Here is a 16,306-nt window from a genome sequence, read left to right as displayed (position 1 = left end):
CCCCCCTCCCTGTCCCACCGGCAGGGACCCGATCCAGGTCTGCCTGGCACTCCCCTGTTGCTGCTGCAGTGGCTGGCCAGTGTGGCCCCCTGAAGCAGAGGGGGCAGGGAGGGGTATATTCTCCCTTCTACCCCCACTGCCCCTTGGGGACTGCAGCTGGGTCTGCCTGCCCTGACCACCACAGAATGGAAGAATAAGCCCCCTCCTGTCCCCTCTGCTGGATGCTGGAGTGAGGGGGATTAACCCCCTTCCTTGCCCCCACCAAGGGGCCCTTCTGGCTGTTGTCTGCCCCCCCAGGTGGGGACTGGCTAGGGAGCGGGCTTCCTCGGTCAGCCCAGAGGTGCTGGCAAGCCCTGAGCCTGGCAGCTGCTGCCACCACACCCATGCTCTGTGCAGTACCCAGGGCTGCAGCTGCACATGCAGTTACAGACTGGCCAAGGCACGGAGCTGTTCTGTCCCTAGCTGCTGCTGCCATGGCCACACGGTGCCACACCACTGCGAGGGGTGACGGAGCTTCTGCCTCGCATGTGGAGCTCTGACTCCAGCTCCCAGACACCTTGGAAGGTGCCGAGGTGGAAGGCATCAGTCCAAGGGCTGCAGCTGGAGCTCCACACACAGGGCAGAAGCTGTTGGGCTGAAGCTTCCCTTCCCCATGCCCCCCCTCTCCCCCTCCCCCCCATGCCTCCTGGAGTGGCTTAGGAGCTGCAGGACTGGGAGGGGGAGTAACCCTTGCAGGCAAGGGAAAGCTGGCTGTTTTTCTCTCCTTGCCTCCAGCTGTGACTCCTGCCACACTGCACAGCATCACTTGGGGCTGGGGGAGCTTCCTTCAGCCCAGTTCAGGTTGAAGGCTCTGGGCTGAAGAAAGCTCCCCCAGCCCTGTAGCCCTGAGCAGTGCTGCATGGCGCGGCAGGAGCCACAGCTGGAGGCAAGGGGAGAAAAACAGCCCTGTGGGCCAAGCCAGCTTCCCCTCGCCTACTGCAGTTACTCCCCCTCCCATTCCTGCCACTCCTGAGCCTCTTTGGGGAGGGGGATTCAGCCCAGCAGCTTAAGCCCATATGTGGAGCTCTGGCTGCAGCCCTTGGACTGAAACCTTCCATCCGGGCACCTTCTGTCTTCCAAGGCATCCTGGAGCTGGAGCTCCACATGCAGGGCGGAAGCTCCCCCCCACCCCCCAGAGCGGTGTGGCATGGCTGTGATAGTGGCAGCTGGGGACAGAACAGCTCCCCGGCCAGCCTGCAGCTGCTTCTGCAGCTGCATCCCCAGGTGCTGCACAGGGCAGGGGCCCACCGACACCTCCAAGCTGGCTGGGGAAGCCCGCTCCTCTGCCAGCCCCAACCTGGCAGAGCCAGACGCCAGCCAGCAGGTCCCCTTCGGTGGGGTGGAGCAGGGATGGGAGTTACTTACCCTCCCTTTGGCATCCGACAGAGGGGACAGGAGGGGGCTTATTCTGCCGCTCCTCAGCAGTCGGGGCAGGCAGACCCAGCTGCGGTCCCCCAGGGGCAGTGGGGGTAGAGGGGAGGGGCCCGCTGCTGCAGCAGTGACAGGGGAGTGCCCAGCAAACCCAGTTTGGGTGCTTGCGGGTGGGACAGGGAGGGGGGAATTAAACCCTTCTCTGGCCAGTTCAGCTCAGACTGATCACACCTACCAGCACAGCTTCCATGCGGCTGAGGGCGTGCTCTAGCACCCCCGGCACCTGGCCTGAGCAACTACAGGCATTTGTCCATATGTTTGTGCTGTTACAAACCAATTCAACCTAGGCAGGTTAGACTAACGTGCAACGGTTGAATCAGTTCAGGCTCTGGCTTTTTAAATGTATGTCCCTAGCCTTAAAATTGGGCACCTCCTGGTTTGGCATGAATAAAGAATACATATTGCGGTATTGTATACGGGCTTTACAGATATTAAAGTTTATTGAGAGTAGTGGGTATGTAACATAGTTTCTTAGGAGCTGTGGTGGATAGAATTTCTGGGCATGTCAGTATTTATGCTTAGAAATGAGAGTTTGGCCAGGAAGAAGTTAATTCCTTTCCTCATTATTTGCTCTGAGTGCTCTCTTGAAAGTAAGTAGCATTCTTTTGGTGCTTACTGAACTAATGGTGCTTATGAGCCATTAAAATTGGTGATATTCTGTTTTCCATTTTAATTTAGTATTAATTAACATTACATTCTCAGTGTCACCAATTTTATTCTGCTTATATTTTTATATGTAAGCTTGAGTTGTGTGTGGCTGCTATGAATGATTGTCTGTGTCCCAAGTTTATCCGGTAATGAACTGTAAATTACCCTTAGTTTCCTCTCTCTCCAGTATCCTTAATGGAGATCCCCACTAATAGCCACTCAACTGGAATAAAAGCCTGGTGGTTTAATTTCATTCCTTCTGTGTGCATGTGATTGAAATCCTTTTGCCTATCTAAGTTTCTCTTTGGCCTGCTTAGTTCTCTAGTGCATCCTCCTGAAAGTTTGAAATCCAAACAGACTTTGATCATTGATATATTATACCAATACTCCAGTTTCTTGAGCACTTAAACCTATTATTTTACACTGGGTCTCGGGGAAAAAATAGAGACTGTTTCTGTGCAGGATAGATGACTCTTTGTTTTTTCTCTGAGGGCTTTATGGTAGTAGCTATTTGCATACCTGTGAAAACCTAAGAAATAGATGCATAAAAATATCACATGCGCCTTGTGAGGTGCAAATGGAGGCTTTGCTTTTTTTATGCCCCCAGGTTTTTTCTGCATTGCTTAATTATGTCTTGGGTACTGTGAGCATAGCAAATAGACTACTCTGTGGTCTGAGAGATTTGTTCACTGTGACCTCTCTGTTGGAAGGTCATAAAATGCAGAGAGAAGGCTAATGCTGCCTTAAATAATGTTAACTAGTACTCCAACTTTTTGGGCTGGGCTGCAGTGGATACACACTCTTTGTACACATCTTGTGCTATCTCTGGACCATTTTTCCAAGTGGTTCAGCTACTCCGGTCACAAAGCTGACAGGTATTTGGAAGTAAGGAACTTTTTTCCAATTCTGATACCCTTTTGTGCAGTCCCCTTGCACAGCTTCCAGAGGGTGTTTGTGGTTTTGCTCCCTTCCCTGCTATGACTGAGGAAAGGCGAGTGACTGAACAAATAACTTACCTTAGCATCTGTATCAGTGATTCTCGTGTGGGGGGGCCTCACACAGTGCTGTTACATGTGCAAGCATGCTTCATAAGATAAACCCAGAGATTTCAAATAGGCAGACAAGGTTATTTGGGTAAATCTGATACCTTTTATTAGACCAACTAAATAGCTGGAAACAATTTTCTTAGCAAGCTTTTGGGCTTAAAAGCCCTTTGTCAGACTGAGGAAGCATCTGCATTTGGTGTGTGCTCCTCTTGGATGGAATGAATAGTAAAGAAGCCGGGCGGCGGGGAGGGGTGGGGGGGGGGAGGGGAAGGGGGTAGAAGGGGGGGATGAATGTAGCAGGTAAATAGTGGAGAGGTACCTAGAGACTCAAAAGTTAGGGAGATTATAATATGTCATAAATCCAGTGTCTATATTTAGTCTATGTTTTTTGTATCCAGGATGTTGATGAAGTGAAGTTCATAGGCTCATCTGTAGAAGGTATTTTGTAAATTCCCTTTGAGGATTAGAACTGAGAGGTTTTCTTGTGAGAAACGTGCCCCCATCCGTAATTGGGTATTCTTGTTTCTAATAGATTTCTGGTGTGCATTCATTCTGGTGCGCAGCTGTTGTTTGGTCTCTCCTGTGTATTTTCCATCAGGGCATTTGGTGCACTGGATGAGAGCTTACATTTCTGGAGGTGCAGCTGTAAAATCCAGGAATGATGATGGCTCTGGTGTGGGGTGTAGTCATTGTGGAGGGGGTGGTGAAGATGTGTTGGCAGGTTTTGCATTTCTTGTCCTGGCATGGTCTGGGTCCATTTGTTGTGTCTTGGACCGTAGGAAACTTGCTTCTGGTGATGAGGTTAGCGAGGTTCTGTGCTTGTTTGAAGGCTAGGATGGGTGGCTCTGGGAAGATCTGTTTAAGAATCGGGTCTACTTCTAGTATGGGTTGCAATTGTTTGAGGATTTTCCGTATAGGTTCAAGGGAGGGCTGGTATGTCATAACCAGCGGTGTGCGATTCGCGGGGGTTTTCCTTCTGTACTGTAGCAATTCTTTACGTGGTATCCCGGTGCAATCTATCTCTCGGGAGGAGTGTCCTTGTTGAGTGAAAGCCGTTTTAACATTTGTGAGGTGGCAATCTCGGGTGTTCTCCTCAGTGCAAATTCTGTGGTATCCAGGGGCTTGGCTGTATATCACAGCTTTTGTGGTGTGTTTCGGGTGATTGCTGGTTCTGTGCAGATATGTATGTTGCTCTGTGGGTTTCTTGTATAATGTGGTCTGTATTTTACCATTCTGGATACTGATCATTGGGTCTAAAAAGGAGATGTTGGTGCTGGAGTACTCAAGAGATAGTCGGATGGAGGGGTGATGATTGTTAGATTTCTGATGGAGCTCAATCAGAGATTGTAGGTTTTCAATCCAAATGATGATGATGTCATTGATATATCTTAAGTATAGCAACGGTTTGATGGTGCAGTCCCTGAGGAATTCTTTTTCCAGATGGCTTATATAAAGGTTGGCATACTGTGGGGCCATTTTGGTGCCCATAGCTGTGCCCATGGTGTGGTGGAAGTGTTGGTTATTAAAAGTGAAATTGTTGTGTGAGGATGAAGTGTATAAGGTCAGTAATATCTTTGGGTTTGTACTCTGAGTTGTCATCTTGCTCTTGTAGGTATGTAAGGCAGGCTTGGATGCCATCCTGGTGTGGGATGTTGGTGTATAAGCTGGTAATATCCACAGTGGCTAGGAGTGTGTTGCTGCGAAGGTGATCTATATTTTTAAGTTTTCATAGAAAGTCTGTAGTGTCTTGGACAAAACTCGCTCTTTGGATGACAAGTGGTTTTATGATTGATTTGATGAAACCTGATATTTCCTTAGTTAGGGTTGTGTGGTTGAGTATGATAAGTCTGCCAGGGTTCCCTTGTTTGTGGATGTTAGGGAGCATGTAAAAAGTCCCTGGCTTAGGTGGGGGGGGAATCAAGGTCTGTAGTTTTTCTTGTAGTTCTGAAGGAAAGGATTTGCTAGTATTTTTGAGTTTCAAGGTTAAAAGCGGAGTAGGATCTGCCTGTAGTTCTTTGTAGTAGGTGGTGTCTCTTGGCTTCTTTTATGTTGTCTTCACGGTTAAAGATTACTGGTTCCTCCTTTATCTGCTGGTTTATTATTCTTTGGTGGTTAGATCTTAGAGATTCAATGGCCTTTCTCTGATAGGGAGAGGTTGTTATGGTGGCATGTGGTGTTGATTATTTCATTGTTCATTCTTTCCCTGAAGCCATCAATATAGCAGTCAAGGTTAGAGTTTCATCTACTGTGAGGTGTCCAATCTGATGTTTTGGGGGGGTTTGATCTTTTCCTCAATGTTGTCAGAGGATCGGTTGTTGTTGGAAGTGGATTCATTTTGGTTGTGGAAATGTTCCTCGAGGCAGAGGCATCAGAAGAATTCTTCTAGTTCTCCACATTGAAGTATTTTATTAGGGTATTTTTCTGGACAGAAATTTAGGCCTTTAGAAAGGACAGATTTGAAATAGGAATTCATCCTGTAAAAAAATATTCTGACCAAGTTCTTGCTCTATTATTTTTTTATAGTCAAAAAATGAATGAAAACTAAGAGCTGGCATTTACCTAGAAGTACCTCGAGTCTACCAAGGGGTGCCTCGAGTCCCATGAGGTTGAGAACCAGTGACCTCTCTCTGCTCTCTGTTTTACAAAAGGCCAGGCATGTGAAGCTCAAATGATGTGACTATGGCAAGACAAATCAGTGAACATATTAAAGTTAACTTTTATTGTTACTAGAATTTAAGCTGCTTAAAATTTGTATAGAGATTTGCTCTGAGGCAAAAAGCTGAATTTTCCTCTCAGTTTAAAGTCTGGTGGAACTAGCTGGTATCATCAGGTTACCCATTTAGTTACATGTATGCTATAAAACATGAAATGGGCAAACGTGCATGCACATCTGAAGTGGGCAGGGTAGACTCTCCTGTGGCGTTTGTACGTAGAGGGGGAAAGGGATGGTCATTGTTTTGCTACAGGCCTAGACTAGTTTATGACTGTTGCTGATTCTGGTTTGAAAGCAATACAGGTACCCCCAGCAGGGAGGATTTTTTTTTTAATCTATGGAAATTTCTAGGCCAAACCCCCCCCCCGCTTCCCCCCAAACGTATGTTAAAGTTACAGCTACAAGAATCTACCCTGTCCTCCAGACAAATAGCTTGCTTAAAACATAAAAAAATAAAACTGCTTTAGAAGAAAACCCAAATCATTCAAAGGTGTGCAAGGACAATGTAAAGCTTACCTAAACAGCTTTAATTCTGCATTGTATCACTATTAGCAGTGGAACCGTAAATGTTGAGGTAAGATTATTTGTCCATCAATTTTTTTAACTGTAAAATAGAAAAGAATTTGACACACTATTGAAATCAGTAAAAAAATCCATTGAAGTCAGCATTGTAATTCCCATTTACATCAGAAAAAAACTTGAGCCCAATACTTGATTTATGAACCATACAATGGCTGTGCAGAGTGTGACCTTTCTTTATGCCCCTCCTGGTTTTAATGGACAAATAGTATATTCCTGAATGGATATAGAGCAGATTGAAGACATTTTTAATCTTATGTTCAAAAAAATTGCATTAGATGCAAAATGCTCATGTCCTGAGACTTGAGACTAGCACCTAGTTTAGACTTTTGGGGGGAAAAGTATACTTTTTGGGGGGGAAGCATATACATTTTTGGTATTGAAGGCTGAAACTATCTTGGAGAGACTTAGGAAACCATTTACTAAAACACAACCTATTTTTTTTCCTTTAGTCCACCCACAAACTGTCCAAAGTGTCTGAAAAATTCACTGTTGTAGCCCTTAATAGCTCCCATCTTATTTCTTTTGAAGCAAGATAGCTAGGTCACATGGGAGACTGGTGATGGAGCAGTCACTTAAATGTGGGGTTCAGTTTTGGGAACCGGTTGCTTCTGAGCACTAGAATACTTGGTACTGTTGCTGGCACTGTAATTTGGCAGAATCAGCATCAACTTTAAGGGGAAAAAATGAGGATTGGAAGATTATGTAACAGTCTTAAAAAGGCCAAGCAGGAAGCGAAAGACTAATACATACGAAAGCTTTTATATGAGATTTTAAATCAGTTAATTTTGTAAGTTACTAGCAGTTCCAGGAGAATTGAGCTGAAGTAAATTCGATATGTTTACTGTGGTTTGCGAGTCATAATACACTGTTTGTGTTGTATAGAAATTATCATGTTTCAGGAATTTCAGATTATATTACTATTTTTGAACGAAGAATTCTGGCAGTGTTTAACATTCTCATATTATCTGATTATATTCATACTGAAAGTGTGTCTGGAAAGGATTAATTTCCACTGTCATTACTTTAAACTAGGCATGAGTTTTAATTAAGTGATTTTTGGTACAAATTTATCATTCCATGCAATGTAGAATCCAGTAACAAATAACTGAAACAGCTGGACAGGATGTTGGAGATGAGGGATTACATTTAGGGCCTGATGTTGCCTGCCTTCCTTGGGCAAATCTTGACATCAGTGCTTTGATTGTAAAAGCATATACTGTAAATGCAAATAACACAAAAGATATAATTAAAGAAAAGTGTGCGCATTTTACTATCAATGGAGCAATAACAACAATTTGTATTTCTTTCCCTTAAGGTCCTGGATCCAGAACAGAATCATAGTTTCACTGATCACTACTTAAATGTAGCCTTTGACCTGTCTCAAGTCCTGTTCATAGCAACTGCCAACACTACAGCTACCATTGCACCTGCTCTGCTTGATAGAATGGAGGTCATTCAGGTTCCAGGTAACACTGAAGTGCTTTTGCTAAGATGACTGTGGTATGGCCTGAACCTGTACCTTTTTCCTTAAACAATGCATTTCTGTTAAGATAGGCATGGGGAAAACGAGACTCCGTTGTGAAAACATTCAGAAAGTACCAATTGGGTGTCTCCCGTTTTGGCTGTCCATACTGAGACATTGTAGCAGGTCCTTATTTTAAAAAAGATGGGAGTTGGAGTTCAACATATTCCTTGAAACTCTAGGCCCGCTTGTATGGAGGCACAATGTCTTAGACACTATTGATGTGTTTTAATTAACTCATACGTGTCCAGGCTGTTTTGCTAACAATTCCTTCTTAAGTTCTTGGAAAGAGAACTTTTGGTTTTTGTCTTGGAAAGTTTGAATTTGTATCTGTTATTCTGAAATTCTGAGAATATATTCCTCGTGTATATTTTTATATAATGCATATATTATTTCCTCTACATAATGCAATGCTTTAACCACTTAATGTTTTCCTGAGTGTGTCTTAGTTCTTAAGAGGACAGGATTATCTTGATAATTTCTTTTTTCTATTATGTTTTTTATTCTGATACTTAAAATTTATGACTAGTTTAGGAAAGGCATACCTTATACTAACTTTAGTCACATAAATAGTTCCCTTGGCTTCAGTGAAACTATTCACCCAAGTTCTACTTTTTCATCTTTTCAGGATCAAAGCTTAATTTCGAATGGGTTAAAAAAGATACTCTTTAGACATCTACCAACCTTTACTATTTAATTGCTACTTATAACTGAGAAATAGGTAGTTATATGTCTGTTTCCATTTTATATAACTTATCATACTTTAAAAATGCCGTGCAAGCATAATTTCACTAAGAATTAGCCATGCCTACATAAACAGAGGCTTCCTCTCTCCCCCCTCAACATTTTGCACTTGGATATAGTTAGTTTAAAAATGCTCCTTGTTGGGCAGCAAAACAGCAGTAAAGTATTGTAGATAAATATGAAATTACTGCAGAAATTATTTTTTCTTTGGACTCTAAAGCTGAGGGTTTTTAGGGTATAATTTAGAAATGTGTTGATTTATTTACAGGATATAGTTTTAAGTGTAGTCAAACCACTGGAGTGAACCTATAGTTTGTATATATAATTTATATATCATGCACATAGAGTTAGTGAGAAGTTTGGTATGGAATAGACAAGAAAATGAACACAATGCTTTATTTTGAAGGATATACACAGGAAGAGAAGATAGAAATTGCTCATAGACACTTGATCCCTAAGCAGCTAGAACAGCATGGCTTGACACCTCAACAGATCCAGATTCCCCAAGTAACTACCCTGGATATCATCACCAGGTAAAGCTGCATTCATTCCTCTTACATTCTAGGTATTTTTTTTCTGACAGGCTAGTAAATTATTAAGCTAACAGCACAGACTGTTTCTCCAGGATTCATTAAGTAGGGGATTCCTTGTAACCTAAATAGCAACAGGCATGGTACATCTCAGTTCAGCTGTCACAGAGATGCAGTATGCACACTGTTTATATACTCGTTATCTAGCAGAACAGTATTTTCTTTTTTTAATGAAAATTTTATATATAGATTAGGAACAGCTTGTCAATGTCATCCTTAGGAATCGCTATATAAATACACTACTTATTACATGTTTTTGTTACATGCCTTTTGAACCTCCTGCTATATCTTGGAAAAGTTACTTCCCTACCCTTTCTGATACTAATTTAAAGTGGCAAAAACAAGGGGTAACAGGTCTTACTTGGTTTCTGTTTGGGGGTATTTCTTTCCAATATAGAGCCCCAGATGTTGAGCCTGTCAGGATCCAGGGACTTCTTTCATGGTAGATTTAAAAAAAAAAAAAAAAAAAAAAAGAAACTAATGTGACTTTTTATTTTTTTTATATACATACACTTTAACTCAGAGAAATTGTTAGAATGATGGTCGGCACCTATATTAAATCCTTATCTTACTATTAAAATCATTTTTAGAAGTATTGTACATGCTGTCTGTGTCTGCTGCCACAGTTTTAAAGAGGGCCAACCACTGAACTGGTGGAAGACACTGGAAGTGCATTGAGGTGTGTGGAACCAAAGTTTGTTGAAATGCTAAGCTACCTTTTGATAGTAATAGTCTGCAAAGGCAGAGATATTTTTTTAAAATTTAAATGTATTCAGTTCTATATCTATTTTAATTTTTTTTTGTTGGTAGGTACACTAGAGAGGCAGGGGTCCGCTCTTTGGATCGAAAGCTTGGAGCGATTTGCAGAGCAGTGGCTGTGAAAGTAGCAGAAGGGCAGCACAAGGAAACCAAGTCAGATCGTTCTGAAGTGACTGAAGGAGAAGGTTTGTGTTCCCTTTAATGTATTTTATTAAAAGTAAGCTGTGTTCACTGCAAAAGTCTCTTCAGTACTGAGCCTGATCCATCACTCCGTTACTCTATATTTCTGCCTACCTGCATTGCTTTTCAAAGCTTTCTTGTAGAGTAACAGCTCTTAAATTCATCCTAATGAATCAATCTCTAGAACAGGGGTGCTGAAGCCCTGGCCCATGAGCCAAATCTGGCCTTTGTAACCATGGTATCCAGCCTGTGGGGCTCCACACAGGTCCAGCAATTTGGTGGCAGGGGAGCAACAGCAGTTAGTACTTACTCACCCTTCCCCCTCCCCCCACCCTCCCAAAGTACCAAAGCTGCATGGCCAGGTTGGGGCTGGGCCATGCTCCTTTCCCCCTCCACACTGCCAGATTGGGCCCTGCCTGCCCTGCCGTGCCTGCCCCGCACACTGAATTTGGCCCACCAGCTGGATCTGGCCCATGGACAAACCAGACACCATCCATCTGGCCTGTTAGGCAAAAAGTCTGGCCTGTCACTGCTCTAATAAAGTGGTTCTTGATCTTTTTAGACTTGGAAAATTCCAGTTGTTAGTTTTCACTTATTTTGATTATAGAAAAAATAATAAGAGTGATTCTTCTATTGCAAAGAACTCAGAAAGACCCAACAAGTCAGAATATTTTAACACTATGAATTCCTATTTGAAGTCTCAGGGTTGATCATGTGAATCATGTTTGCAAACCTAATGGTGGTAACATTGTATAACACCAGATGTCACAAGACAAGACACTCAGGGTGTTGCAGTATCTTGGTTGAGAATCAGTGCCCTAGAACATGTATTGTAAGTGTTCTAATTCTTGTTAGGGTGTTAGATCAGAAGATATTATTCTTTCCTCTCAGATTTAATTATATATAGGGACCTACCAAATTTGTGATTGCATGATTTTCATGGAAGCCATGAATTAATTTGGGTAGGCTCCACAAAAAATGGCAGGCTCTGCAATTTTGGTGGGCATATTGGAAAAGAAAGAACCTCACTGAATGTAAAATATTGGCTCCATCTGGGGAGCCAGCAGTTTTCATAGCCATTGTGGCCTGCTATGCAGCTAGCAAGATGGCTATCGCCCCTGCCCCTCACAGCTGATTGACTGAGAGGGCTGTCTGTTAGCTGGCCCCACCTCTCTCCAGGTGGAGGGGTGGGGCCTCATGATTGACAGCCCTTGCAGCCACTCAGTGGTGAGGAGTGGGGCCACCAGGTCCCCTTAACCAGTCATAGGTCTGGGGATGCCTGTCACAGCCCGCGAAAATGGCAGCTGGCCCTGGGATCTGCCCACAAAATCAGCCGGCTGCCTCCTTAAGTTAGGTAGACCCCTGTTTATATATGCACTCACTTGAATTAAGTTGGTAATTTAGATAATCTTTCGCACAAGTTATTTTGTTCATTTTAATGAAAAGATTGAGCTGAGCATTGGCTTTGGTTCCAGTTTTTATAGAGTTTCTTCTTTACAGTTCCATTATGTGTGATGGTCTACCAGCTCTTAGCTAATTCTCAATGGCACTGTTGTATGGTCACATGCTGAAATATGAGACTGCTTATGGACATTGAAAGGTGTTAGGGTTTTTGTGTGCTTCTCCAAGGAGGCACCATAATTGTGAAGAATTTAGGGGGTTGTTCCTATGAATAATGAACTCAGATAGTGACCTAAGAAATGGTAATTCGTTAATAGTTTGCGCTTGATTTTAATTGTTTGAAGGAAGAGCTGGAAATCTACAGATAATTACTTCTCAGAGGGTTACATTTGGGATGGAAATTTTATTCCTTTGCTCTGTAAGTACTAGGACTTTTTGTTGTTCAGACTTTAAGTACCAGTCCATATTGATCTCCCTAGATCTTCAGTAACTCTTTAGAACTTGCTGCATGCAGTCAGAGTCTACATGTGCCTTTAATCACGATAAATTACCCTGGCATAAGATGGTACTGTCGCTACATTTGTGACTTTATTCTGCAGCTAATTAGTCTACTCTTCAGTTAAGCGCATATGTAGATGTAGCCACTGAGTGAGTCACTTCTTCCTCCCCCTATATGCAGATGATGATTTATTGTTCCTTGTGACCCAGACCACTGTAAACCTGTTAACAATCAGATTTAATGCACCTTTGTGAAAAGTTATTGCTGTACTAAAGTGCATGGAAGTTCAGGGCAATTAACTTATTGCTACAGCAATAAGTTATTGCTATTTGTGAACAGAAGACACATTTTTAATATGGTTTAACTCCCTTAACCAGCCCTGTCTTTTATTTGGTATGGAAAAGTTCATTCAGTCCAATTAAACATTGATAGTTTAAGAGTTTGTTGCATAAAATAACCTTCTAGGGGCTAGCAGGTGTAGTAGATTAAAGAACTAGTCTTTCATGTCTAGCAATATTAGATGATTCTCCAGAGGTCAGAAGAGAAGTGTGGGTAGGTATTTTTTTACCAAAGCCCTCTTAGATCTGTATAAATGGTAAAACTACAATATGATGGGTTAATAGTCTTGCTTATAGAAAAACTCTGGCTTCTGTGTCATTCTGCTCTGAATGAGAGCCATGGGCTTTTCCACGTACATTGATGTTTTTCAGGATTCTAATAACATGGGCCCTGCCCCTCAAGTGCAGCAAAATCTTTTGAGTAAATTTGTTCTTTGCATTCTTTAGAGGAGGGGTTTTCAACCTTTTTTAAATAAGTGTACCCTCGGTGGCCCCCTTTTTTAGTAAGTGTACCCCTGAATTTTTGTTTTTGGCCAACCTAATCTACTGTTGGGTTTTTTTTCTGATAAGAGAACCTTGCAAGCCAATAACAGTAATGCTGTGCTGGGGTGATTTTTTTGTTTGTTTTTGTTTTTTTAAAGCTTCATTTGGTATCAAACCTTTTTGCTTATTTCATCCCAAATATAAAATCTGGTCAATCAAGGTGGTGAGTTGCCAGCAACCATAGAGGAGAAACCATTCTGTAGCAAATGCAAACCTTAACAATCAAGGAGGGAGGGAAGAGAATGCTGTTTTATAGTTGTAATTTAAGTCTAAGTGACTCAATCTGCCTGAACTTTTACCTCATTTCTAGGCTTTTTCTCTCCTTCGTTTTCCATTGGCAGTGATGATGTTGTTATAGCTATTGCCAGCTGTAGGCATTGTGCCACATTCTCTCAAACCAAACAAACATGGGATACCAACCCCTGCAAAACTTGCTTCGAGTCTCTGGCTTCTCTCTTATTTTGTGTTTTAAAGTTGTTTTGTGTCATTGTTTTGTGTCAACTTTTGATAACTCTGTGAGGGGGGTGTGGGAGAGAGGTTGAGTTTCTGTGCAGCAAGATGGGATGATGAAACTGGAAACAAACATCCTGTCTCCATGTAGAATTCTCTCTTTCCAGTTGGGCTGTAGTAGAAAACTTATTAAAAAGTGCCAGACCTTTAGGATTTATTCTGTTCCGTGTGGCTTTTTTGTCACCTTTCATTTTTACCACGTACTTATATTCCTTAAAGAACATATAAGCGTGTACTATACACACAATAGCAAGCTTTTGCTACAGCACTTGTCCTCATTGCGACTTCAAGCTATTTACAGATGTCAGTACATTATCCCCATTTACAGGCAAATATGTAAGGCACAGGAAAAGTGAGATAAATTTGCCTAGGATCACCCAGCAAACCAGTAAGCAGAGCTGGAAATGGCACCCAGGTCCCCAGACTCCCTACCATGGGTCCACAGTTTGCCTCTAATAAAAATCAGTCCTTTAGATCAGGAGCCCTGTCATCCAGCCCCCTAAGTCTGAGTGGACTTCTCCTGTCAATAAATCTGTTTAAAAATGCTCTCCAAAATGCCTGTCAAGCCAGGTGATACTCAAAACACACTGGATAGGTTTTTGGCTTTTCTTGGCTCAACAAGAGATAAACGATCAGTACTTCCTTTCTCTATGGTGATCTTCTGTTATAGTGATGAGTTAAAGCATAAGTCTGTGACTGAATATTTTATTCCATCGTAATCATGCAATTCTTGCAGACCGAACACTCTGAAATTTTGTAGCAAGAAATTGTATGTTAAGTATTTATCTGTATAATCTTAGGGTTTTGACACAAGAAGCCAGTATGTGTACAATTTTGTCCACAGAATTTTTATAATATATTTTTCTTTGTTATGAATGTAAAAATATTCTTTCCTGTTGTGATACAGTATGCAAAATATATTTGTGAAAAGTAAAAAAAAAAAAATTAAATATCGATAATTAGTCAGTGTCAGATAATTAATCATTGTCACTCTGGGAATGACAGATTAACCAGATTGTATTGCCCCTTAAAATTAGATCAAGTATCTCTTCCTGCAGTGTCCTGTTGCTAGGATCTCTTTACATTAAAAAATTGCCACATGATTTTTTTAATATGCTTTAAAGTACTATTTTAATAGATGAGTGAAGGAATAAAGTTTCAGTGTATTTTCATAAGGCTTCTAATGAAACAGTTAAAATATACCTTAATAGTAGAATTCTTTGTATTATAAAGTGAATTATTTACTATTAAAATAGAGAACAAGAAGGAGCTGTGTTAGAAAGTTCAAGTAATATGGTGAGGGAGTTATTTACTATGTTAAAACTAGTGCTGGTCTTGCAAGTCTTGCCAGCTAGAAAAGTAATTGCAAGCTAAGTGCTTCAAAACAGGGTGAAACTCTAGTATTTTTGGTTGACACACAATTTGGAGCAGGACCAAAAGTATTGAGCTGTGAACAGTTGTCTCTGTGTTTGTGAGGTCTAAACTGGCAGCAGGCAAACACTGTGTAATGAAAGGGAGTCTAGAAGGCAGGTGGAGCTTACAGTTAATCTTTGCAAATGTTGACATTTATAAAATAGTACTTTTATACCCTTATAATATTTATACAGATAATATATGTATACCAAACTGTATTTTCTTAGTACATGTCATTAATTTTAAAATAAATATATATTAGTAGTATATGTTTTAGGTTCCCCCCACTCAGGCAGTGCGCATGCAATAATAATATATAATGCATGGAATTGCATTTCATTAGTTAAACTCAAAGTCTTGGGAACAGACATTACACACAAGCTGGTTTAAGTGATTGGAAACCAGTTTAAGCCTGTAACAGAACAGAAGTTCAGAGCACATAAACCTGTTTCAAAACTGATTTAGGTTAAACCAGTCTATTAAACTTCTGCCCTAGATCCCCTCCAGACTCAAGTCAACTCACAGTCCCCCTTTGCACCTCCCCGCCCCACCTGGCAGTGTGGGCAGGCTAGCCTTGGCCCAAGCTGTCGGCTTCAGCTGAGCAGGGCTGGGCTCAGCCTGCCTCCAAGCTGTCACAGAGCTGAGGCAGCAAAGCCTCTGTTCTGCAGCCCTGCTCCTGCCTGCGCCTGTCAGCCCAGTGGGGAGGGGAACAGAGCCTGCCTCCCCCTGGCCCTGAGCCCTGGTGTGCTAGAGTTTCCCTCACTGGGCCCACATGAGTCATGCAGATGGGAGAGGTGGGGAGGTTCCCATGGCCCCAAATCCCCATACCAAAACCCCAGTGGGGGTTCCCCTGGCCCTGGTAGGGTCCCCTGAGCCCTGCTGCTGGTGCAGAGGGGGGATTCCCACCTGCAGCCCAGGGCCAAGCTGGTGCCAGATTGCACAAACGGATGGGATGGAATGGGGAATTCTCTCTCTGCACCAGTGGCAGGGCTCAGGAAACCCTACCCCAGGTGGGGGAACCCCCGCTGAGGTGTGGGGATCCCCCTACATGGGCTGATGCCCTGTGCCAGCTGGACCCCAGGCTGGAGGGACTGCTGGCCGCCCCACCCCCTGCTGCGCTGGCAGCCAATCAGGGATGGGCCCCATTTGGCTGCATTCAGGTGCAGTTGGCAGTGGCCGGCAGGCTGGTAGGCGTGCTCTAGCACCCTCCAGCTTCCAGACTGGGCCACTGCAGGCATCTGGCTGCCTTTCCTGATTCAGAAGTGAACGTTAGTTCACTTTGTTATCAGTTCAATCTATGACGTTAGAAAAACCTGCGAAGATTGAATTGATTCAGCCTCAGGCTTTT

The 16,306-nt window shown here is 42.7% G+C and overlaps 1 protein-coding gene across 1 annotated transcript in view; it reads left to right on the top strand.

The window, feature by feature from the left end:
- Positions 1–16,306, top strand: part of LONP2 (lon peptidase 2, peroxisomal) — a 78,462-nt gene that overhangs the window by 35,206 nt on the left and 26,950 nt on the right. Inside the window, exons 8-10 of the mRNA XM_006034971.3 lie at positions 7,775–7,925; positions 9,132–9,258; positions 10,126–10,259. Of these exons, the coding sequence (XP_006035033.2) occupies positions 7,775–7,925; positions 9,132–9,258; positions 10,126–10,259 (412 nt within the window). The remainder of the gene's footprint in view (positions 1–7,774; positions 7,926–9,131; positions 9,259–10,125; positions 10,260–16,306) is intronic.

The sequence above is a fragment of the Alligator sinensis genome, unplaced genomic scaffold (genome assembly GCF_000455745.1).
Source record: "Alligator sinensis unplaced genomic scaffold, ASM45574v1 scaffold1107_1, whole genome shotgun sequence".
Lineage (NCBI taxonomy): Eukaryota > Metazoa > Chordata > Crocodylia > Alligatoridae > Alligator > Alligator sinensis.
The sequence above is the reverse complement of the archived record's forward strand: the minus strand, read 5'-3'. Positions and strand labels throughout refer to the sequence as shown.